The sequence below is a fragment of the Chiloscyllium plagiosum genome, unplaced genomic scaffold (genome assembly GCF_037043375.1).
Source record: "Chiloscyllium plagiosum isolate Xiang-an unplaced genomic scaffold, Cpla_swu_hap1 HiC_scaffold_23, whole genome shotgun sequence".
NCBI lineage: Eukaryota > Metazoa > Chordata > Chondrichthyes > Orectolobiformes > Hemiscylliidae > Chiloscyllium > Chiloscyllium plagiosum.
In genome coordinates, this window is record NW_028270161.1 from 27,615,055 (window position 1) to 27,640,134 (window position 25,080).

At 40.1% G+C, this 25,080-nt stretch overlaps 1 protein-coding gene across 7 annotated transcripts in view; it reads left to right on the forward strand.

Annotated features, from left to right (window-relative positions):
* napepld (N-acyl phosphatidylethanolamine phospholipase D) overlaps window positions 1-25,080 on the forward strand; it is a 56,966-nt gene that overhangs the window by 2,331 nt on the left and 29,555 nt on the right. For 2 of the 7 annotated variants that reach the window (XM_043713843.2, XM_043713840.2), the window contains exons 2-4: window positions 6,044-6,365; window positions 11,543-12,189; window positions 24,946-25,060. In XM_043713843.2, the coding sequence (XP_043569778.1) occupies window positions 6,069-6,365; window positions 11,543-12,189; window positions 24,946-25,060 (1,059 nt within the window). In that variant the 5' untranslated portion in view covers window positions 6,044-6,068. Of the gene's footprint in view, window positions 1-3,535; window positions 3,632-3,660; window positions 3,861-4,227; window positions 4,409-4,960; window positions 5,136-6,043; window positions 6,366-11,542; window positions 12,190-24,945; window positions 25,061-25,080 lie in introns of those variants that run through there. The other 5 variants (XM_043713842.2, XM_043713838.2, XM_043713841.2 and 2 more) reach the window with 5 other exon arrangements.

A 25,080-nucleotide genomic window follows, 5' to 3' on the forward strand; every position in this document is an offset into this window, starting at 1 on the left:
CTTGTGGGCACCTAGAAATTCACGGTAATAAAGAGGGAGAAAATAAATTTTGAGGGCAAACTTACAAGCAATTTCAGGATGGACAGCAGAGGCTTATTTAAATATATAAGAACAAAGTGAGAAGCCAAAATGAATATGGGCTACTTGGAGAATGACCTGGAGAAATCACAGGGAACCAGGAAATGGCAAAGTTGTTGAATAAATAAAATAAATTCACAATATTTATCACTAGAGAAAAAAAAGCTACAGAACTAATGGGTCTAAAATTGATAAGCCTCCAGACCTGATGGGATGCACCCTAGGGTATTAAAGAAAGTAGCTATAGAGATAGTGGCTGCACAAGTAGTAATCTTCGAAGAATCCTTAGATTCTGGAAAGTGTCAGAGGATTGGAAAATTGTCGATGTAACACCTTTTTAAAAAAAGACAAAAGGAGATAAAGACAGGTAACTAGCTTTATTGGGAAAATGTCAGAGTTTTTTTATAAAAGGATGTTAATAGTAGAAAATTTATAATATGATCAAGCAGATTCAGCATGACTTCATGAAGGGAAAAACATGTCTGACAAATTTACTAGGATTCTTTGAGGAGGTAACAAGCAGAATTGATAATTTGGAACCAGTGGATGTAATATATTTAGGATTTTCAGAAGGTGTTTGATAACATATCAGACAGTTAAATTAAGAGCTCATGGTGTTGGAGGTAGTATATTAGCATGGATAGATGATTGTCTAACTAATGGACAGCAAAGAGTTGGGATAAGGGGAGCAATTTCAGGGTGGTAACCTGTAAAACGTTACGTGCCACAGGAGCTGGGGCCACAATGTTTTGCAACATATATTAATGATTTGGATGAGGAAAGTAAATGTACTGTCACCAAGTTGCAGATGACACAAAAATCATTGGGAAGGCAGTGGTGAGGATTATACAAAGACTCTGATGAGTGATATAGTCCGATGAGCTCAAACTTGGCAGATGGAATATAATGTGGGAAAATGTGACATTGTGCTTTGGCAAGAACAAAAGAAGAGCTGAATATTATTAAATTGGGAAAGACTGCAGAAAGCGACAGAAAGGAAAGATTTGGGAATCATCCAGGAATCTCAAAAAAACTAGCATGAATGTTCAGTGGGTAATAGGAAAGGCAGATAGAATGTTGGCTTTTATTGCAAAAAGAATGGAGGATAAAAGTAAAGAGGTTTTAATAAAATTATACAAGGTACTAGTCATACCACAACTGGGGTAATTCAGTAAAATGTTTTGGGTCCCTTATTTAAAGAAAGATATACTGGCATTTTAGGCAGTCCAGAGAAGGTTTATTAGGCTGATACCAAATATGGAGGCACTGTTTTATGAGGAGAGGTTGAGCCAATTAAATTGAACTCATTAGCATATAGAAGAATGAGAGGCAACCTTATTGAACCATACAGTATTCTTAAAGGTTTTGAATGATTGGATGTGGAAAATTTGTTTCCCCTTGTGGGAGATAGGACCAGAGGGCATAATCTCAGAATAAGGGGTAACATATTTAAGACAAAGTCAGAAGCAACAAGGCACCAGGTTGGAGTCCAATGGTTTATTTGAAATCACAAGCTTTTGGAGCGCTGCTGCTTCGTCAGGTGAAGTGAAGAGAAGCAACAGTCGCAGAATTTATATGCAGAGAGATAATGCCAAGACAATTCCAGATAATTAAGTGTGTCAAAAGATAAATACAAAAGAGTGTGAGTGACATTTTATTTTTGATTTTTTTTTGTAATTATCTCTTTGCTTTAATTCCTTGGATCATGAGTTACCTCTTCACTTGCAATTTAGCCTGTGGACACTCCACTCACACTATTTGTACTTATGTTTTTGACACTCTTAATTACCTGGAACTATCTTGCCATTATCTCTCTGCATATAAATTCTTTGCCTGTGCACTTGCTTCCACTTCACCTGACGAAGGAGCAAAGCTCAGAAAACTTGTGATTTCAAATAAACCTGTTGGACTATATAACCTGGTGTTGTGTGGTTTCTGACTTTGTCGAACCCAGTTCAACACCAGCATCTCCACATCACATTTAAGAAAGAAATAAGGAGAATTTCTTCTCCCAGAGGATAATGAATCTGAAACTCTTTCCTGTAGAGGGCTGGCTTGTTAAGTATATTCAATAATGAGATACAGATTTTTAATCAATTAGGGAATCAAGGTTATACTGTTTTAGATTACTTACAGTGTGGAAACAGGCCCTTCAGCCCAACAAGTCCACACCGACCCGCCGAAGCGTAACCCACCCATACCCCTACATTTACCCCTTACCTAACACTATGGGCAATTTAGCATGGCCAATTCACCTGACCTGCACATCTTTGGACTGTGGGAGGAAACCGGAGCACCCGGAGGAAACCCACACAGACACGGGGAGAACGTGCAAACTCCACACAGTCAGTCGCCTGAGGCGGGAATTGAACCTGGGTCTCTGGCGCTGCGAGGCAGCAGTGCTAACCACTGTACCACCGTGCCACCCACTAAAAGGTAGAAAGGTGAATTGAGGAATATAAGATCATCCATAATGCTCCTATGTCTTATTATCTTATCGCTGCATCCAACTGTTAAGGCCACCACAATTAGATGATAGTTTCTTCCCTGTGGTCCTGTTGTTTAATTTGACCAGCAGTTAGAATTTTGTGAAGAAACAAAGGGTAAAATGACCTCATATTGCAACAATTCTATGATTCTATATTATTGTGTATAACAAACTTGTTTGTGATACAAATCCAAATTTGGTTTGTGTGAATAATAAGTAGGTTGGGTTCTTCACCAGTGGAATATATTGAAGTTTATACAGACACCATTAAGTTGTCACTCATAACTTGACCTGCAGAAATGTGTCCATAAATATATGTATGAATTGTATTATTATGTTCTTAATTCAGAATTCTAATTTGGAACATGATTACTTTGAAATGTGAAATATAATATGAAATAATAATACTGATTCAAACTATGCATTTGAAGTAAAAACATTTGCAATTAACGAAATATTTCAGTGACTAAACCTGACCTTGAGTGTATGACACTTTTTGTGCTTTAGGGATTAAGTGTGAGAATTGAATATTTTTAGATTTATTACATTTTCCATTTGTTTCCGGGATACTATAGAGCCACTAACAAGAACAGCATTTATTGCCAATCAGAATTGTTCATACGTAAATACTAACTTACAACACAAAACGTACTCGACTACAAAATGTGTGCTGCGACAGATTGATTTTGTTTTTAATTAGGAATGTTATGGAAACAGTCTATAAACTCGGAAACTCCCCAGAACTCTTGGGAATATCATTTTAGAGAACTAATTCATCATAGTTTTAAATAGAGAATATTGGACTTTTGGAAACCTCAATACAACAGAAACCAACCAAATTGGTGGTCCAGAATTCGAACCGCTGGTCAATTTAAACAATGGAACTGTAGGAGAGGAGCTGTCACCGACTTTGTGGTGCCCTTTCTTTATTCGGGGAACAGTTATGTGCAGCACAAGTAGTTTCTGGTTTCCGGATGCCTGCAGAAGCATGTCGGGGACGTGAGATTTGATCCGGGGAAATGTGTGGGGATCATCTTTACTTGGCGTGCAGTTAGTCGTTCTGAAGTTAGTACAATTTATTTTAGGATGGATCTGGATAGCATGTTATGGTTGTGTGAGAGGCGATGCTGAGAGAGAGGGCTAGGATTACGTACCTAGGGATCTGTCGGCCTCTCTTGGCTGCTTGTCTCACAGCAGCGGCGAAATTCGGGAGTTTATTCGACAGAAACGTGAAATGCGGCCAGAGTGCGCCAGGAGGCGAACTGGCAGAGGCAAAGTCCCACTGCCTTTCCAGGTGAATCCCAAACGATCAGTTCCTTTTAACTGGTAGAGTTCATATTTTATGGCAATTGTCGACTTTCATCCTAAATGCTGGGTTTTTTAGTTTCAGAAATGATCTAATTCTCTCCTATTTTATTAGCACAGCCTCAGCCAAGTCGCATGGATCCTGATTAACAATTGATTCAAAAGTAACATGACGTATCTTGAATGGTTAACAGATTTTCTTAGCAACTTTTGAATTCGTTTCCAGTATTACAAATTTGCAACATGCTTTTTTTTTGTTCTGGGCAATTGAATCACCCCTAGATTTTAGTGACAGTGCTGATACCGTGTGCACGGTTCTGGGAGGAGTTTCAACAAAGGAAGTTATTGTAATTCAGGTTCGTCTGACCGGCAACAGGACGGACTCGACTACCACATTGTCTTGAAGAATCATTATTAGAGAAAGTTTGTCTTCCAATCGGACCTTGCGGTTTTGAAACTTAGTCGAATCACTTATTTTCCATTGGTTTACTGGCGTGGCTGCCGCCAGTCGCTGCTGTACAACTTTAGAGGATAGAGGTGAGGACTAAATCAGGCAATCTCCAGAAAAAACTGATAGTGTTCCAGTCGTTGTAATTGTGAAAGTGACTTTATTTTTTTCAGTTTTTAATCGTATTTGTTACTAACTCATTTTATGTAGAACGCAATCAACAATAATCATTCGGGTTGTAAACCGACTTTATTCGTGTTTCAGAAAAGTGAGCACAGTTTTTAAAATGTCAAATCACAGCTGCAGAATCTCACAACTTAAAAAAGGAAACTCTTGGTCGTTTTGTTATTACTGATTTAAAGCTCTTTTTCTACAGTCCCAGCAGCGAATGATAACGTGTTTGTTTGGGTAGTATATAGTTGGTGCAGTCGTTTATTTTAAATGGAGGTTGTTAGATCCAGAAAGAATCTCCCTTTGTGCCTCTGACAGTGCATTTCTCAGCATTTTGACTCAGGCGCTGAATGGTTGGTTTTCAGGGATAATAAGGCGATCACGTGTTGGATCTGGGCAGAGGCTGAGATCAGAGTCCTGACTTGTTCCTCTTGTCACATCATCTGCGGGCGGGAACAACAAGGGGGGGATCATCTACATTAAGTGGATAAAGTCAGAGACTGCGGCGTTGCCTCCTGGAGCATTTCCAATACATCGTTATCATCCAGCAAGGTCCACAATGTTTTCCCTTTCTTTTTTGTGTTCTGCCCTCGCTTCTTTGCTACTTTTGGAGTTAACAGTTCTGTTTTGTCTAAATGCAACGACGTAAGCTAAGAAACTATTCCAACCCTTGCGACAAACTGTAACGTTACTATTATTGTTTTGAGAGATTAAGTTTGTACCGTGATAGTTAACCGGGTATCTTTTTAATAGCGTACCAGTCAGAAAGTTTGTGAAATGTACTTTACAGCTTCACGTTGTAATCGTATTACTGTTACATAAAACATGGTTTCGCACCGGGACAGTGGTTTAGGAGAAAATCTGCTCGACAGTGGTACTGAGGTTATCTCAGTATTACATTTGTTTACGGGTAAATTAATAGGTTTTTATTCACGAAAATTGACTGATTGATCAAGTGGCTGTAGGTCGTTCTTGTTCCAAGCTGTTATAAGCCGAAGTTGCCGAGTAACCTTACCGCAGTGTCATTTAATTTGCTGTTCCTGGTGGTTGATCAGTATTGGTGGAATGCGATGCGCAGTTGCTGGATTGAGTTATACTGCCGAATTGCCTAGATCCCAGCTCTCACCGAGATGCTTGGACCTCTGCGCCAACATTGGAAGATGTTCTTATTAACGTTAAGAGAACGTTGTATCAAGAGTTCGTTGTTTTTATCGGAAAGTAAAATATCAGAAGCACTCTATACAGTTCCTCTAAATGTCAAATAGATCATCTGATTACTTTTAAAATACAGCTTTTGCTCTGGTTTTGTTATTATGCACCAGGTTGTAAGGTGCATTGTTTAAGTTGTTACATGATTTTCTGGCAGAGAGGGTATTGGCATCATTTGGCACTATTGTGAGCCATATAGCTATGAAAGTGACAATTAACATTAAATCATTGTTTAGATAACAATTAGAAATGTGAACTGGGATTTTGTACTTTGAAGACTTACAGAAGTTTCAAGAGTCTTGAAGTACATTCTTAGTGATTATTATGTAATTGCTTGTCTTTAGATTACACAACGGAGCAGAAGGAAGCATGGATGCACAGCTTAAAGAACAGGTCCCCATTTCAAGCAGCCATTATCCAAAGGAAGCTGTGAAGAAACGATCAGGAAATGCAAGCCGTGAGGCAAGAGGGAGCTCATCATCCCGAACCTCCAGGAAAAGCTTCAGATTGGATTACCGTCTGGAAGAAGATGTAACAAGATCCAAAAGAGGAAAAGATGGCAGATTTGTCAATCCCTGGCCAACCTGGAGTGACCTTGCTTTCACCAACGTGCTAAAGTTCGCTATGATGGAGAGAGACCATACCAACATCCCAAGTTCAAAGGCAGTGAGTGGCTTGACCAAATCTAAAGTTGCAAGTATTTCAACTGCTTGTTGCTCACATATGATTTATAGTAGTTTATTTTATTATTTATTGAAGTTTATTTTCATTTTATCCACAGTAAGTGATCATATGAAGCAATTCTTGCAACATAAGTAGCATTTTGGTAATTTATATAATTACATAATTAATATCTGCTGATGGAATATAGTTATTTCAAGGTGTAAATTATAGTTCTCATAATGAAAATATTTTAAAATAACCCAGTTTATGTAGCAACCTGATGGCACTGATTGTAGGAGTTCTCAAACTTAGTGCCCTGTAGAAAATGGAATTGATTTGATTAATCTACTCTTCACCTTTCCTAGTCTGACACAAGATGAAACTGAAATCAAAGTTCACTGATTAAGATTAGATTCCCTACAGATTCCCTTTGGCCCAACAAGTCCACACTGACCCTCCAAGGAGTAACCCACACAGGCCTACTCCCTACTAATGCACCTATCACTATGGGCAATTTAGCATGGCCAATTCACCTGACCTGTGCATCTTTGGACTGTGGGAGGAAACCGGAGCACCTGGAGGAAACCCACGCAGACATTGGGAGAATGTGCAGACTCCATGCAGACAGTCGCCCGAGGCTGGAATCGAACCTGGGTCCAATGTTAACCACTGGGCCACCATGCTGCCCCAAAATGTTAGAGTTTAGGAAGAATGAAGAAAATTCAATGAAGCAATAACATTAAGATTATATAAAACAAAAGAAAATGACAGGAATGCTAAGCATAGGAGGAGACAGGCTGGAGATCACCACTTTATCCTTAAAAACTGGTCAGTTGTATATTACTCTTGACAGCTTTCTTGTTCAGTAAGTGAATAGCTGAATCTGAATAATTTTCTCTTCAAAAAAAGTTGCTTGTTACAACTTCAGTCACAAACCTACTTATAAATTCATGTTGATGAAATGGTGGTTTACCTAAAATTAAACTATCCTTTAAAGGTTATGCTACATATAGTGAGCTATGCTGATTTACAGATGAATGTCAAGATACAGTTTATTTTTAGAATAGTTTGTACTGGGAATAATTCAAGAATGCTATTAGATCTATTTATTTCTTGTGCTGATGCTTGAGGTACTCAGCACCACTTGGACCAGTGAAACATGATTCTTTAATTTCATTGTTGGGGTAAAAGGTTCAAAATGAAGTTATGTTTGTCACTGCATTTATCTGGCTTGACAGTGTTAGCTGTTAAAAGTGCCATTGAATTTTTATTAAGAATCTCAGAGGAAAGGCCTAAACTCACAATGTAGGATGTTACTTAGATTAGGAGGATAGTTGAAGCCATTGCAGAACTAGAGATGAGTTGTTTCCATGCTCAGATTCTAAACATATTGTAGATTATAAGGAGAATAAAAGGTTAAAAGCAGTGAGGAATGTCATGGTCTGGAATGAATGAAAGATTAGAATATTGATCCTATGGAATATTATGGAAGAGAAATATGCACAACACTGAAGATGTGAGAGTTTCATTTGGGGTCAGACAAAACAGGGTAAGAATGCTACACATTCTAGCATCTTGGACATTTTAAGTTATAAACTTCAGCATCAATACAAAATATGTTACTGGCATAAACATTTGGTATTATTTATATGATAATATAATTCTAATTGTAATACAATATAATTAACTATAAGCTAGGATACTTCTGAGACCAGTGTAAAACATTTGTTCACCAGTCTTAATATCTCCTTTGTCGTGGTGTCACTTAATGTACATTGCTGTGAAGTGTTTTGATAAATTTCACGATGTTGAAGGTGCAAACTATTGCCTGCATATTAATTTGAGCACTACTACTGCATGTCTGAAAAAAGAAATAAATGTTAAAGAAAATTAAACATAGAGATCAAAGGAAACTTTTCCAAAAATATACAAATAATTCTCCTATCCTTTGGCTAAACAAATAGGTGTTCTGCCGTTGTTTATTTAGAGTTCTTACAACATCATTATAAATTGCTAGTTATTACATATAACAATATAGCATGTTTACTTTATTCAGAAATCACCATCATGTCATGATGAATGTGCTTTACTTAGTAAGGGACACCGGCTTCCATATTAGAACTAGCCGTTCCTATATCTAAATTGTTACACTGGCATCTGCTTGATAATATTAAAAAGTTGTCCAAGTATATTTAGTCTTCAAACATAACAATAAAACTTGCCTGGGCAATTTCCCATTCTACTGTACACCCAATAATCAGAAAAATGATGGAGGCAAACAGTAACAGTGCCAGCAAGCAAGACACTCAGCAATGTCACTTTGGATTTTGCCAGAATACCCTGGCTTCCAAGCCCTTCATAATAATCTTGATTCAAACATAGATCCAAATGTAGAACTGGATGTTGGACATCACTGGCTTGGCTAACATTTATTATCTATCCCGATTTGGCCTTCAGATGTTTGTGGTGAGATGTACTCTTGGACTGTTGCAATGCTTAGGGTATAGGTATATCCACAGTGCTGTCAAGAAGGTAGTGTCAGGATTTCTCCTTATGAATCTGAAGGCACACTGATAGAGTTCCAAGCCAGGATGGTTGCTTAGAAGGGATCTTGTGTACTAGACTGCCAGACAAAAAGGGAAGAAAAGTTGAATAGTAAGGCACTGTGGACCACTAGAAAAATTGAGGTGAAAATTGGGGTAAATTGTCAAATCCCTCAGTAACTGGAGGTCTGTCTGATGCAAAGGATAATGTTTCTGGGTATTCAGCGATCTCAGTCACTGGGTCTCATTTCAGACGTTTATCCCTAGCAGCTTAATTCATGGCTTTTACTTCATCTTAATGTCAGAGTTATGGGCAAATTGCTGATAATAGAATAGTGTTCAGCGTCATTCACAGCCAATGTCAGTTTATAGAAAAACTATATTCAGTCTTTGGCTGACAACATATGTGTCTTATAATTAGCAGTTAATAAGATTTCTGGCCAGAAACGTATTCTAACCCACCATTCACTACCTTCAATATCAACACCATCACTGTGAACCTCCATCATCAACAGCTGGGGGAATCACTGTTGCCTTGACACTTGAATACTATTACTCTTTGCAAGATGTGGCTGGAAGAATGGGCTGAATTTGCAGGTTGAATGCTCTGCAATGAGTACCCATTTCCTTATTCCAAAAATATCTTCCATCATCTTCGAATTTCAAATGAGAAGAGTAATAGACAGTTGCCTGATTATGTGCAACTGAATCAACACTGAAGGTTGTTCAAAGTCAATAAGAGTGTTCAAAGTTTGTGCGAAGATTTGTAGCTCAGGTGCTCGTTGTTGTGGTTCTGTTCGCCGAGCTGGAAGTTTTTGTTGCAAACGTTTCGCCCCCTGGCTCGGCGACATCATCAGTGCTTGGGAGCCTCTAGAAGCATGGCATTCATCCACAAACTCCATCGACAAACACATCGACCTGGACCCAATATACCAACCACTACAGCGGACAGCTGAAACTGACAACCGGAAGCGGCAGGGACAGACCACTATAAACACCGGAGGAAACATCAAAGAAGCGCTTCGCAGGAGGCTCCCAAGCACTGATGATGTCGCCGAGCCAGGGGGCGAAACGTTTGCAACAAAAACTTCCAGCTCGGCGAACAGAACCACAACAACGTCAGTAAGAGTGGGGCAATCCACTTGATTATTATGTCTGCCATTAAACTTAATATCAGTCATCTCCTGTGATATGTACAGCATTCAGGATGCACTACTGCAACTAGCCAAGTTTATTTGAACAACACTTCTGAGCCCCACAACCTTTTTCACCAAGAAGATCAAAAACAGTAAGATAACTATCCCCTCCAAATCTCAAACCATTCTGACTTGAATCTAAATTGTGATTTAGTAACTGAGCTGGCTAAATCCTGGCAATTACTATTGATCAGAAACTGAACTGAACTAGCCATATAAATACAGTGGCTATAAGAACAGATCAGGGGCTGGGAACTGTGTAATGCATAACTCACTTTGGGACTCCACAAAGCCTAGCCACCATCTACAAGACACAAGACGTGTGATTCCACTTGCCCAGATAAGTGAATCTCCAACAACATTTAAGAAGCTCAAAACCATCCAAGACAAATGTGTACCTTTTACCAAATGCCCTCACCAAGGATCCTTCGACATCACCATTAAAACCTGTGACCTCTACCACCTAGAAGAACAAAGAGAGCAAATGCATGGGAGTATTACTGCCTGCAACTTTCCCTTCAAACTATGCACCATCCTGAGTTGGAACTATATCGTGGCTTATTCACTGTTGCTGGGTCAACATCTTGGAACTCCCTTCCTGATGTGTTGAGTGTGTTACTACACTACATGAACTGCAATGATTCAAGAACTCAGTTCACCATCACCTTTTCAAGGGCAGTTTGAGGATTAGATTCCCTACAGCGTGGAAACAGGCCCTTCAGCCCAACAAGTCCACACTGACCCTCCAAAGAGTAACCCACTCAGACCCATTTACCTCTGAATGATGCAGCTAACACTATGGGCAATTTAGCATGGTCAATTCACCTAACCTGCATATCTTTGGACTGTGGGAAGGAAACGGAGCACCCGGAGGAAACCCACACAGACACTGAGAGAATGTGCAAACTCCACACAGACAGTCACCCGAGGCTGGAACCGAACGTGGGATCCTGGAGCTATGAGGCAGCAGCGCTAACCACTGAGCCACTGTGCTGTCCCACAACAAATACTGACCTAGCCTAGATCCCCATCTTGACAATAACTCGAAACTCTTTTGTTCTTTTCTGAGTTTCAAGTTATTGTCAAATACCTCTCCTCATGTACCATTTCCAAGTGTGGGTTTTAGCTAGAAAGTTTTGGCAAATTACTTAATAGAAAAATTAACTTCTAAATGTACTGGAAGCATTCCTAAAGGTTACTCACAATAATGATCACACTAACTGTTCAATTTGTGATTTAGACACTTCAGTTACAGGAGTCCATCTGTCTGCAAAGACTATGTAAAATCACATTCAGAATTATGGCTTTTACTGCACTGCATTTCTATCAAATTATGTTGACTTCACCTAGACTTGCTGTGTGACACTAATTTGTACAAGCAAGCTATAGAGCAGAATTATATTTTAAAAAAAAAACAAAATCTTTTTCTCTCTGCTTGTAGGAACTTGATGAAGGATTGCCAATATTAGAACCGTACTTTGTAAAAAACCCACAACTGGTCGGGAGTTTGACGAATGGAATTCGAGTGACCTGGTTGGGACATGCATCACTGTTGGTAGAAATGGAAGGACTGACTTTTCTGACGGACCCCATCTTCAGCCAAAGAGCTTCACCTGTGCAATTCTTTGGACCAAAACGCTTTCGAAACCCCCCATGCACAGTGGCACAGTTGCCCAAAATAGATGCTGTGGTAATCAGTCATACGCACTATGATCATTTGGATTACAATACAGTGCTAAGTCTTAATGAACGCTTTGGGGGTGACTTGAGATGGTTTGTACCACTGGGTCTCTTAGACTGGATGCAAAAGTGTGGCTGTGAAAATATAATAGAGTTGGACTGGTGGGAGGAGAACTGTGTCCCTGGCCATGATGAGGTAACATTTGTGTTTACACCAGTGCAACACTGGAGCAAACGAACTGTAACAGATGACAACAAGGTGCTGTGGGGAAGTTGGTGTGTCCTGGGACCCTGGAATAGATTTTTCTTCGCTGGAGATACAGGTTACTGTGTAGCTTTTGAACAAATAGGGAAAAGATACGGACCATTTGACCTTGCTGCCATTCCTATTGGAGCCTATGAACCAAGGTATGTCAATTTTTGCATGATTTTCTTTCTCGATGTATTAAAAAATTGTGTGTATTCAATGTTCCCTTACATTAAATGGATTGCCATTCTTTGCAATTTATCAGAATCAGTCACTTCCAGGTTAGTTCATTTGATCCTGTTCAATAATCAGTCAAATTGGCCCCTTCCTGGTCTCCCTACACAGCCTCATTTTGATGGTTTACATTGCCTGTAATGAGCTTTGCATGTAAATATCTAATTGGCTGCATGGTGATTACTGATGAGGGTTAATACTTTTAAGAAAAAACAAAAAATAAGTCACAATGATTTGATGGTGGCAAATTCGTTCAGTTGTGTGTGATTAAAAAATTGATATATAAAAATAAACAGATAAATTGATAAAAAAATAAACAGCCACTCTCAGACAACAACTCACCAGGACAAAGGACCCGATACCCAGCATGAGCAAAACCAACATAGTATACAAAAGCCCATGCAAGGACTGCAGAAAACACTACATAGGACAAACAGGAAGACAGCTAATGATCCGTATCCATGAACACCAACTAGCCATGAAACGACACGACCAGCTATCCTTAGTAGCCACACACGCAGATGACAAGCAACATGAGTTCGACTGGGACAACACTACTATTATAGGACAAGCCAAACTGAACAGCCAGGGAATTCCTAGAGGCATGGCACTCATCCACTGATGCTATCAACAAACACATCGACCTGGACCCAATATACCGGCCACTGCAGTGGACAGCTGGAACTGACAACCGGAAGCGGCAGAGACAAACGACTATAAATGCTGGAGGAAACAACACAAAAGCGCTTCACAGGAGGCTCCCAAGCACTGAGGATGTCACCTAGACAGGGGACGAAATATCTGCAATACAAATTCCCAGCTCGGCGAACAGAACCACAACGATAAATTGATGATTTTACTCCCTAACATTAAGAGTTTGCCAGTTAACGCCATGCTAATGTTAAAAGATATCAAATAAACCTAACTTAATGCTGAAATTGCCAAGGTAGAATCTCATACTTTTCATTCTTTGGAAAGATGAGAGTGCAAAGCCAAGAAATGATGTGTGAAGAGACATGTACCAAAAAGAAAACATACCGAGCGTCATGGCCTTGAATGCCTCTGCATTTGTTTTATGTTTTACTGACGCATCACTTGATGTACAGAAAATTGTACTATTCCTCATAATTTTTTGTGTGTGGGTAACCAAGAGTGTTGCTACTGCTTAAAATAAGATGTTTTTAGCAAACTATGATTTAAACGATAATTGAAATGCTACTGTGAAATAGAGACACATAGATCAGGAAGATTCTCTAGTTTGACTTCCAGTTTGAGTTGTGTTTGCTGATTTTGGGTGGCATTAAACATAGCTAAAATTTTCTTAAATGGCCCTTGGAATTGGGTGTGGATAAGATGGAGAATCAATTTTAGCTTGCTGTGTAAAGAACTCCTGCGTGCGTGGATACTTGATTAAAAACAGGATTGAGCACTTCTGTGATGTTCCATCAGTTCAATCTCCAGCTGATATTTTGGGTTGGAATTTTGATCCTGGATTGGAAATGAGTGAGTGCCCATAATAGGCTAGTTGGTTGGCATGTCAGCTTCCCAGCTCCATCCTGCCATTAGGCTTTTTTTTTTGAGGTGGCTATGGAGGTTTGCATTGTAAGCTGCCTCTTATTGAGCCTAATTTAAAGGAAACTGACCAGAGTTCTCCAACCAAGTGTGAGGGGCCAAGTGTGTCTGGTTGTGGCATTCCAGGGATAAGTGGGAGAGAAACCTCCAAGCAGAGTCAGAGGTTGCAGAAGACTGTAGAAAGTTGCAGAGGGAAGTGGGGGTTCTTGTACATGAATAACAAAAATCTATCATCCATGTTCAGCAGAAAATAGACCATGACACCATTAAAATGCAGGGGAGAATTAGGCTATTTAGCCCATCAAATCTGCTCCACCATTCGATCATGGTTGATATGTTTTACAACTCCATTCTCCTGCCTTCTTTTTGGAACATTTGATCCCCTTACTAATCAAGAACTTTCCATTTCTGTCTTAAATGCACTCAATGATTTGGCTTTCACAGTCTTCTGTGGCAATGGGTTCCACAGATTCACCACCCTATAGTTGAAAACTATAGATCTTCCTCATCTGAGATCTAAAGGTGTGCCCTGTGGTCTCTAATCTTTTCCACTTTATCCAGCCCTCTCAGTATTCTATAAGTTCCAATGAGATCCTCCCTTCATCCTTATAAACTCTGTTGTACACGGACCCAGCGTCTTCAACTGCTCCTCTTATGACAAGCCCTTCATTTCTGGGATTATTCTTGTAAACTTACTCTGAACACACCTCTAAGGCCAGCACATCCTTCCTGAGGTATGGGGCCCAAAACTGCTCACAATATTCCAATGCAGTCTGATCAGAGCCTTCTATAGTTTCAGCAGTTCATCCCTGCTCTTGTATTCTAGCCCTGTTGAAGTGAATGCTAACATTGCATTTGCTTTCCCAACTGCCAACTGAACCTGCATGTGAACCTTAAGAGAATCCTGAACCAGGACTCTCAAGTCCCCATTTATAAAATTCTTCCTACCAAAGTGCATAACCTCACACTTTCCTAGATTGTATTCCATCTGCCACATTTTGCCCACTCTCCTTTCCTGTCCATTTCCTTCTGCAGCCTCCCTACCTCTTCAACACTGCCAGCATGTCCACTTATTCCTCCATCTATCTGTGTCATCTGCAGTTCCTTCGTCCAGATTGCTCATGTTTAACATGAATAATTTTGGTCCCAACACTGACCCTTGTGGAACTCCATAAATCACTAGCCATTTCATCTCCCCCCACCCCCCGCAACATTCATTTTTTAGTTGTCCTTTGCTGATTTTTAAAGGTTTCCTAATTCTCTGGCTTCCCATTAGCCTTCACTGTGTTGTATGATTTTTCTTTTGCTTTTATGCTGTCCCTGACTTCCCTTGTCTGCTGTGGTTGCACCATCCTCCCCTTAGAATATTTCATCTGGGATTCATTTTCTGCTGTGATTCCCAAATTAATCCCAGGAACCCTAGCCATTGCGGCTCCACCATCTTCCCGTTATCTTTACTCCATTGTAATACTATAATATCCTCTTCAAGCTTCTGTCTCAAACTAGAGGGTGAATTTCTCATATGATGGTCACTGCACCCAAGGGTTCCTTCACCATAAGCTTCCTGCTTAAGTCTGCCTCATTATACATCATTAAATTCAGAATTGCCAGTTCCCTAGTGGGCTCTACCACGAGCTTCTCTAAAAAAAATTCTTGTAGGCATTCCACAAATTCCTTTTCTTGGATCCACTATTTTCCCAGTCCATGCATATTGAAGTCCCCCATGATTATTGAGATAGAAAAGGCACGTAAGAAAAGCACTATCTCTTGATTTTTTTTTTTGTTCCACATTCTTGACTACTGCTCGGAAGCCATAACTCCCAACAGGATCTTTTCTCCTTTGCAGATGCTTCCCTTTACTCACCGATTCCATGCTTCTGACCCGATATCACTTCTTGCCGCCAATTTAATTTCATTTCTTCCTAACAAAGTAACCCCATCCCCTCTGCCCATCTGCCTGTCCTTTCAATAGGACACAAATCTTTGGATATTTAGTACCTGACCCTGATCCCCTTGCAGCTACTTGCTTGCGATGCCCCCAATATCGTACCTGCCAATTTAAAATTAAACTAAGTTAAGCTTCATCTGCCAAACCTTGGCCCAGTGGCCCATCTGGTCCAGGTTCGGTTGTACTCTGAGATAGTCTTCACTGTCCACTACAGTACCTATTTTTGTGTCATTTGCAAACTTAGGAACAATGCCTTCTGTGTTCACATCCAAATCATTTACATCAATGACCTAGCATGGATACCGCTGGTCGCCATCACCAGGGAAAACAGCCCCAGCCTGTTCAGCCTCTCCCTATAGCTCAAATTCTCCAATTCTGGCAACATCCTTGTAAATCTTTTCTGAACCCTTTCAAGTTTCACAACATCTTTCCGATAGGAAGGAGACCAGAATTGCATGCAATATTCCAACAGTGGCCTAACCAATGTCCTTTACAGCCACAACATGACCTCCCAACTCCTGTACTCAATACTCTGACCAAACGTCATCTTCACTATCATATCTACCTGCGACTGCACTTTCTAGGAGCTATGAACCTGCACTCCAAGGTCTCTTTGTTCAGCAACACTCCCTAGGACCTTACCATTAATTAAATTAGATTAGATTAGATTACTTACAGTGTGGAAACATGCCCTTCGGCCCAACAAGTCCACACCGATCCGCCGAAGCCCAACCCACCCAAACCCATTCCCCTACATTTACCCCTGCACCTAACACTATGGACAATTTAGCATGGCCTGCACATTTTTGGACTGTGGGAGGAAACCGGAGCACCCGGAGGAAACCCACGCAGACACAGGGAGAATGTGTAAACTCCACACAGTCAGTCGCCTGAGGCGGGAATTGAACCCGGGTCTCTGGCGCTGTGAGGCAACAGTGCTAACCACTCTGCCACCGTGCCGTCCATTAAGTGTATAAGTCCTGCGAAGATTTGCTTTCCCAAAATGCAGCACCTCACATTTAACTGAATTAAACTCCATCTGCCACTTCCCGACAATAATTCCCACTCCTAATGCAACAGTGGCATTACTTGATTATTCTTCACTACAGTAGCTGTGAGCAGTTTATTAAAGGGCAGAAACTTCCATGAATTTTGGAATTGGGTCCAAGTGTGAACGTGGACTTGGCATGGAGTGACTGCTGGATTTGGGGTCCCAGGCACCCCACTTTACATATGATGCATATATGGCACATTGAAACTTAGAAAGATCATCTAAGTTTCAATGTGCCATATATGCATCATATGTTGTGTCGCTTAATTTCTAGACCAGCCCTTCTTTAGATCTTCAGGCTATTTCCGTGGTTTGACCCTCTGGTGAGTTCTCCTATGCCCTTCTGGATGCCAGAACACGTCACCTTACTGAAAGTAGCAGTCTCTCGATTTATATAGGAACCAGTGGTGTTAGGGGAATGTACAACTTTGGCAATATGAAGTGCTAATTTTGTAATCTTTGTTTTACTAACCTTTCAAGGGAAAGACAGTGACTCCATATCCTGTGATGAGCAGAAATTATCACCATAGGCCAAAACCCAATTTAGCCAGACCATGTATAATAATACTTAGTCTTTTTGGTGCACATGCCTGAGTGAAAAACTGTAACTGAGAACATTTGGGTTTTTAAAAAAAATTATTACTCCCAATCAATCTGATTTGAAATCAATCTCATTTTCTTTGATTCCATGCAAAGAGTGAAAATGTTATTTTCGAAAGATTTTGAAATAGTACACTTAGGAGTCTGCCCCAGCACCCTCCCAGTTTCTCCTTGATGGTTGTAACGATGATATCAGCAGCAGCTGCAGCTGCAGCGGTTTACTTTCCTCTTCACATGCTTTGGTATATTTTTGTTTTCATGTATCTTGCAGATTACATTCATGCGAATATTCGGAATTTCCAATGATGGTATGCAATCATGCAGGCATATCTTTTGGTTTTTTTCGGTTCTCAGTGGAGTAGATTGATCTTATAAAGGTTATCACTGGTCAGATCTTATACTTAATCAACAAGTTGTGAATCCTGACCAATCCAAATGACTTGCACTGTACTGGCTAATTCCTCTTCTTTATAAAGTTCAATGTTCTAATCTCTCTTGTTCTACAGTCTAGCCATTAAAACTTGTAAACGGTCTGGTAGTTTCAAATAAATGTATTAGTAGTGGCCTCTCTGCAATGCTGTGCTTTATCGTAGAAATGTCAGCACAAAAGGAGGCTCATCAGACTGCCAACATTTCCAGTTTCAACTTAAAGCTCCTAATCCCCTTGATCGCTTTTCTGTTATCTGCACTTTTAATAGGGGACTCAGTTTAATTAACTGTGTGGCTGTATTGGTAGCACTCGCTTTTTCTGAGTCTGATGTTTGTGGATACAATCTCACTCCATTATAGTTGAGCGTAAACTGTGGGCTGATAGTGCAGCAGTCTCTCAGCACTGCGCTATCAGAGGTGCTGTCTTTTAGTTCAGAAAACCAATATCCTGTCTGCTTTCTCAGGTGGATGTAAAAGGCCCCACACCATTATTTTGAAGAAAAGCACACAGTTTCTCTGGTGTTCAGGGCAATATTTATTTCTTTGGCAGTTGTGTTCCTTGTGTTATGAAAGTGGCTACATTTCAAAACTTTTAATGCAGTTGTAAAGCCCTTTGAGACATTCAGAGGTTGTGAAAAGTGCCGAATTCTAATGTATTCCATGTTCTAAGAACCATTTAAAGTATGACAACAAATTCAACCTCTCCCTTCGTGTTAATCCTTAATACAAATTCACCAACAAAGCCATGAGGGAGCACTTTGGGACCAATGATCTTAATTTTATTAGTTTTAAAATAGTTATGCATAAGGTTAGGCCTTGTATAAAAGTTAGAATTCTTAATTGGGGTAACGCTAATTTTAATGGTATGAGACAGGAACTTTTAAAAGTTGATTGGAATAAACTGTTCTCCGTTAAAGAGATGACTGGCAAGTGTGAGGCTTTCAAAAGCGAGATAAGGGAAGTTCAGAGGCAGTATGTTTCTGTTAGAGTGAAGGGTAAAGCTTGTAGGAGTAGGGAACAATGGCTAATTAAGATTTTGAGGCTCTCGTCAAAAATAAGAAGGTGGTGTATTTTAGGTATAGACATCTGGGGTCAACTGAATCTCTTCAAGAATATAGGGGATGTAGGGGCATTCTTAAGAAGGTGACTAATGTTGTACCTAAAGTCTGTAAGGAGAAGCCTGAAACTATATACTGGTGAGTCTGACATAAGTGGTAGGTAAGTTGGAGGGGATTCTAAGAGATAGGGTTTACATGCATTTGGAGAGGCAAGGACTGATTTAGGATAATCAGCATGGGAACTTGTGTCACACAAACTTGCTTGAGTTTTTTAAGGACATGATCCAAAACGATAGATGAAAGCAGAATGATAGACGTTATCTACTTGGAATATTGTAAAGTCTTTATCAAAGTTCTGTATGGTAGACTGGTTAGTAAAGTTAGATCACATGGATTCAAGGAGAGCTTGCCAATTGAACTCCAAATTGGTTTCACAGTAGGAGATAGAGGGTGGTGATGGAGGGTTGTACTTTGGACTGGAAGCCTGTGACCAATGCTGGTTCCACTATTGCTTGTCATTTATATAAATGGTTGAGAAAAAAATTTAGGACGCATGGTTAGTAAGTTTACAGATGACATCAAAATTGGAGGTATAGTTGACAGTGAAGGAGGCTATCTATGATTACAAAAGGATCTTGATCAATTGGGCCAATGGGCTGAGGAGTGACAGAGTTTAATACGGATAAATGCGAAGTATTGCATTTTGGTAAAGTGAACAAAGGCAGGATTTACACAGTTCATGGTAGGGACTTGGGTATTGTTGGTGAACAGAGAGACCTAGGGGTTCAGGTACTTTGAAAGTTGCATCACAGATAGACAGGGTAGTTTGGAAGGCATTTAGTATGCTTGTCTTCATTGCTCAGATCATTGAGTATAGGAATTGAGGTTGTATAGGACATGAGTGAGGTCACTTTTGGAGTACTGTGTACAGTTCTGCTCTGCTTAGGAAGGATATTTTTAAATTGGAGAGGGTTCAGAGATTTACAAGGATGTTGCTGGGACTGGAGGGTTTGAGTTATATGGAGAGCTGGACTTTTTCACTGGGGCATAGGAGGTTGAGGGGTGACAAAATCATGGGTGGCATAGATAAGGTGAATAGCAAAGGTCTTTTTCCTAGAATGGGAGTGTTTAAAACTAGGGACATATTTTTCAGGTGAGAGGATAAATAATTAAAAGGGGCAATTTTGTCTCATAGAGGGTGGTATTATGTAGATTGAACTGTCAGAGGAAGTGATAGATGCAGGTACACTTATAACATTTAAAAGACATTTGGGCAGGTACGTGAATAGGAAAGGTTTTGCAGGTAAGTGGCACTATTTTAGTTTGGGAAACTTGGTCAGCATGGACGAGTTGGACCAAAGAGCCTGCTTCATGCTGTATGATTCTGTCTAATGGAAATAATTTTTCATTATTTGTTTTCTTTATCATTTCAAAATTTGGTGCTCCTGATCTTTTATGCAGTAATGAATGCAGCTCTGTTTATCATCTGTATCCTAAATCCGTTAGAAAATCAGATGGTGCTAGTATCCTTGGAAAAATGTCCTCCTTGACCATTTTCTTTTAAGTTTTAACCTTTTTCTTCCTTTCTGAAAGATGTCTCCAGATGTACCCAAAACCTTTTCCACTAACTAGGATTCCTTCACCAGCAGACCTTAACAGTATTGTCATGATATTTGACCTTGGGAGGAATCTATGCTGAATGTAATTTTGACACTGAAGGGCCAATACGTGTATTTCTACCAAAGGTTGTTTATACAAATAGGATTATCCTTTATTAATCCAACATCCTAAAGCTAATTGTAGGACTTGTAGTGTTATCATTGCTGAGTTAGCACAACCCTCGGATCAAATCTGGAGCATTATGCTATTTATGGCTCAGCTTCTATCTTAACTAAACTATGCAGAGAGACACAGATAGGATGCAGAGCTGGGCTGAGAGGTGGCAAATGGAGGTGGACAACTGTGAGGTGATACACTTTGGCCGGAGTAATCGAAATGCAAAGTACTGGGCTAATGGTAGGATTCTTGGGAGTGCAGATGAGCAGAGAGATCTCTGTGTCCATGTACACAGATCCCTGAAAGTTGCCACCCAGATTGACAGGGTTGTTAAGAAGGCATACAGTGTTTTGGCCTTTATTAATAGCAGGATTGAGTTCCGGAACCAGGAGGTTATGCTGCAGCTGTACAAAGCTCTGGTACGGCCACACTTGGAGTATTGTGTACAGTGCTGCTCACCGCATTATAAGAAAGATGTGGAAGCTTTGGTAAGGGTGCAGAGGAGACTTACTAGGATGTTGCCTGGTATGGAAGGAATGTCTTACGAGGAAAGGCTGAGGGCCTTGAGGCTGTTCTCGTTAGAGAGAAGAAGGTTGAGAGGTGACTTAATAGACACATACAAGATAATCAGAGGGTTAGATAGGGTGGACAGGGAGAGCCTTTTTCCAAGTATGGGGACGGCAAACACGAGGGGACACAACTTTAAAGTGAGGGGAGATAGGTATAAGACAGATGTCAGAGGTAGTTTCTTTACTCAGAGAGTAGTAAGGGTATGGAATGCTTTGACTGCATCGGTAGTAGAATCGCCAAATTTAAGTGCATTTAAGTCGTCATTGGACAGGCAAATGTACATACGTGGAATAGTGTAGGTGGGATGGGCTTCAGATTAGTATGACAAGGCGGTGCAACATCGAGGGCTGAAGGGCCTGTACTGCGCTGTAATGATCTATGTTCTTTGTTCTCAACTAAACTTACTGTGTAATTGAAGGCCTACACCCGCCCCCCCCCCCCCCGCCCCCAAATAAATCTCTCAACTATGTATATAAATCATCAATGGCGTATGTTAGATTTTGATCAATAAATATATCCATCAGTGCCAAAAATATTACTCATATTTTCAAATACAATATCAAATTTCTCCAAGTTGTGCTCAGGAGACCAAGTGGATTTCTATATTGCAAAGTACCAGTTGCAGTTCTATACCTCGGACTGTTCATTGCAAGAGCTAGGGTTTCATTCTGGTCACTCAGCAGAGAAAAAAGACTGAATTCCAGAGGTAAGATGAGAGTGACTGCTGTAGTCATCAAGTCAGCATTTGAGAAATTGTGCCCTAAAGCAATTGTTGTAAAATTTACATAAATGGGAAATAACAAAAAATCCTTCATTGGTTAAGTCATACCTAGTGCAGAAAAGAAGATCCCTTTAATTGTTGGAATCCAGGCATCTCTGCTCTAGGGCAGTAATGTATGAGTTTCACTATGCCCAAACATCTTTTAGTTGCTTCATTGAAGACCAGTTAGCAGTGTCCAGTTCCACTCTCAAATCTTCAGATACTGAAGTGGTTCTTGGCTAAGTGGCAAGGAACATTCATACTATATAATATCAGGCAGTGATCATCTTCAAAGAGAAAGTCTAATTATCTTTTCTTGACTTTTCCTGTAATGATAAACATTCACTTCCTGTAATTGCCTTAGATTGCCAATGTTTCGTCAAGAGCATCTTTCAAACCAGCAATCTCTAACACCCAGAAGGAAAAGGGCACCAAACGTGTATTACTTCCCAGTTCCAAGTTAGTTAGAAGTATATTGCTATTCTTTCATCATAACAGTACCTACCCCACATGGTCAAGTAAACAAGTCTTTGAGCATTTTCTTAGTTCTCCTCTGGAACATTGACCATTTGAAAATTGAGAAACAGGACCTATCAGGGTAGATGCTTTTCCATCATCCCGACATAATGTCCAGTCCACCGGACTTGTTTTTTTTTTCAGTTTTGCCAGAGTCCTTATGGATCTGGCTTCAAAAAGCACATTAGAGTATGTTGCTTGTTGAGTCCAGAGGATGTGGCAGATGCATTGCTAATAGAATGTTTTTGAATAGTAGATTGTGTCTTGGATATACAATCCAGGTTTCACTGAAGTACAGCAATGTGGTGATGACAGTTGCTCTGTAAATTAAGACTTCTGTTGACTTGCTTTGTTGTCAAACACTCAATCCTGTAATTTGTAGAAGGCTGAGCTAATGCAGCTAAGAGCATGAGAACTAGGAGCAATCAGCCTCTTCAGCATGCTCTGCCATTTAATAAAATCATGGCTGATCTCATCTCAGCCTCAGCTCCACTTTTTACTGCACATTCCCCATAATCCTTTAACTTGCGAATTAAAAATCTGTCTACTCCTTAAATTTATTCAGTATCCCAGCTGCAACTACACTCTAGGGTAGTGAATTCCACTGGTACATGAGCCTTTGAGAGAAATAATTCCTCTACTGTTGGATCTCTTTGTCAAGCGTGGTCTTTTGGTGGAGGAATTTACAGGAAAAGCTCATCAAAGTATTTCAGAGTTCTTCAAATATATTGGAGTAGAAAGTTGGGCTGAACAAGTGTGGACTGATCTATGCATTTTACATTGGAGTGAGAGTGGTGTAGTGATAATGTCTTTGAGTTAATAATTCAAAGGTTCAAAGTAATGCCCTGAGGGCAAAGATTCAAATCCTACCAAGACAGCTGATGACATTTTAAATTAATAATTAGGTAATATAGAGCCAAACCCACTAATGATGATCATAACAGCTATCATTGATTGTTATAACCAATCTGGTTTATGTTCCTTTATGGAAGGAAATATACCCATACTTATCCAATCTGACTTGTGTGACTCCAGACTCTCAGCAATGTGGGTGGCTGTGTTTTCTGAATGGTCTACAATGGTAACAATTCTTGGCTTTGCCCACAGTGTCATAAAAGAATGAAAGGTCACTGAGGTTCTTGGAAGCAGAATTGAAGAGATTGAGATTGGCTTGCAAGCCTGGAGCAGAGTAGACAACAACACAAATTGTAGATCATGCACTGTCTCTGGGCAATTTAAATTTGACAAGGAGGCAAGTGATTGCAATGTGAACATAGGAGGTATGGTTGGTAGGTTTGTAGATGACACCAAAATTGGAGGTGTAGTGGACAGCAAAGAAAGTTACCTCTGGGTACTATGGGATCTTGATCAGGGCCAATGGGCTGAGGAGTGGTAGATGGAGTTTAATTCAGGTAAATGTGAGGTAATGTATTTTGGAAAGGCAAATCAGGGCGGCGGTTATACACCTAACGGTAAGGTCTTGGGCAGTATTGCTGAACAGAGAGACCTTGGAATGCAGGTTCATATTTCACTGAAAGTGGAGTCGCAGGTAAATAGGATAGTGAACAAGGCACTTGATATGCTTAGCTTTATTGGTCAGTGAATTGAATATAGGAGTTGGGAGGTCATGTTGTGTCTGTACAGGACATCATTAGGCCACATTTGGAATACTGCGTGCAATACTGGTCTACCTGCTATAGGAAGGATGTTGTGAGACTTGAAAGGGTTCAGAAAATATCTGCAAGGATTGGAAGGTTTGTTCTATAGGGAGAGACTGAATAGACTGGGGTGAAAATAGACTATTTTCCCTGGAGTGTCGGACGCTGAAGGATGATCTTGTAGAGATTCATAAAGTCATGAAGGGCATGAATAGGATAAATGGACAAGGTCTTTTCCCCATAGGTTTAAAAGGAGAGGGGAAAGAGACCTAAGGGACAACTTTTACACGCAGAGGGTGGTGTGCATATGGAATGAGCTGCCAGAGGAAGTGGTGGAAGCTGGTACAATTACAACATTTAAAAGGCTGAGTATGTGATGAGGAAGGGTTTAGAGGGATATGGGCCAAATGCTGGCAAATAGGACTCGATTAGGTTAGGATGTTGAGTAGGCATAGACGAGATGGACTTGAAGGGCCTGTTTATGTGATATATATCTCTAAGACTCTGAGTTGAGAACTAGCATGTAAGTGACAGTTTTAGGTTTGTACATCCACTAGGCATTGATTCCATCTCTGTTTCTTCTTTTGTTTTTCACTTACTCTCTTCATGAAAGTGATCATGCATTTCTAATAGGCAAAGGGGATGTAATATATCTGTATATATTCAGTACAGAAATATGCCGTTTCTGCTACTATTCAGTTTGAGGTTCCTAATTTACCAGTCTATGCTCTTGTCTCTGTTTCAGATGGTTTATGAAGTATAATCATGTGAACCCAGAGGAGGCTGTGAGGATTCATATAGATGTTCAAGCAAAAAGGTCGGTAGGAATACACTGGGGAACATTTGCTTTAGCCAATGAGGTAAGTCCTTTGCCTATCAA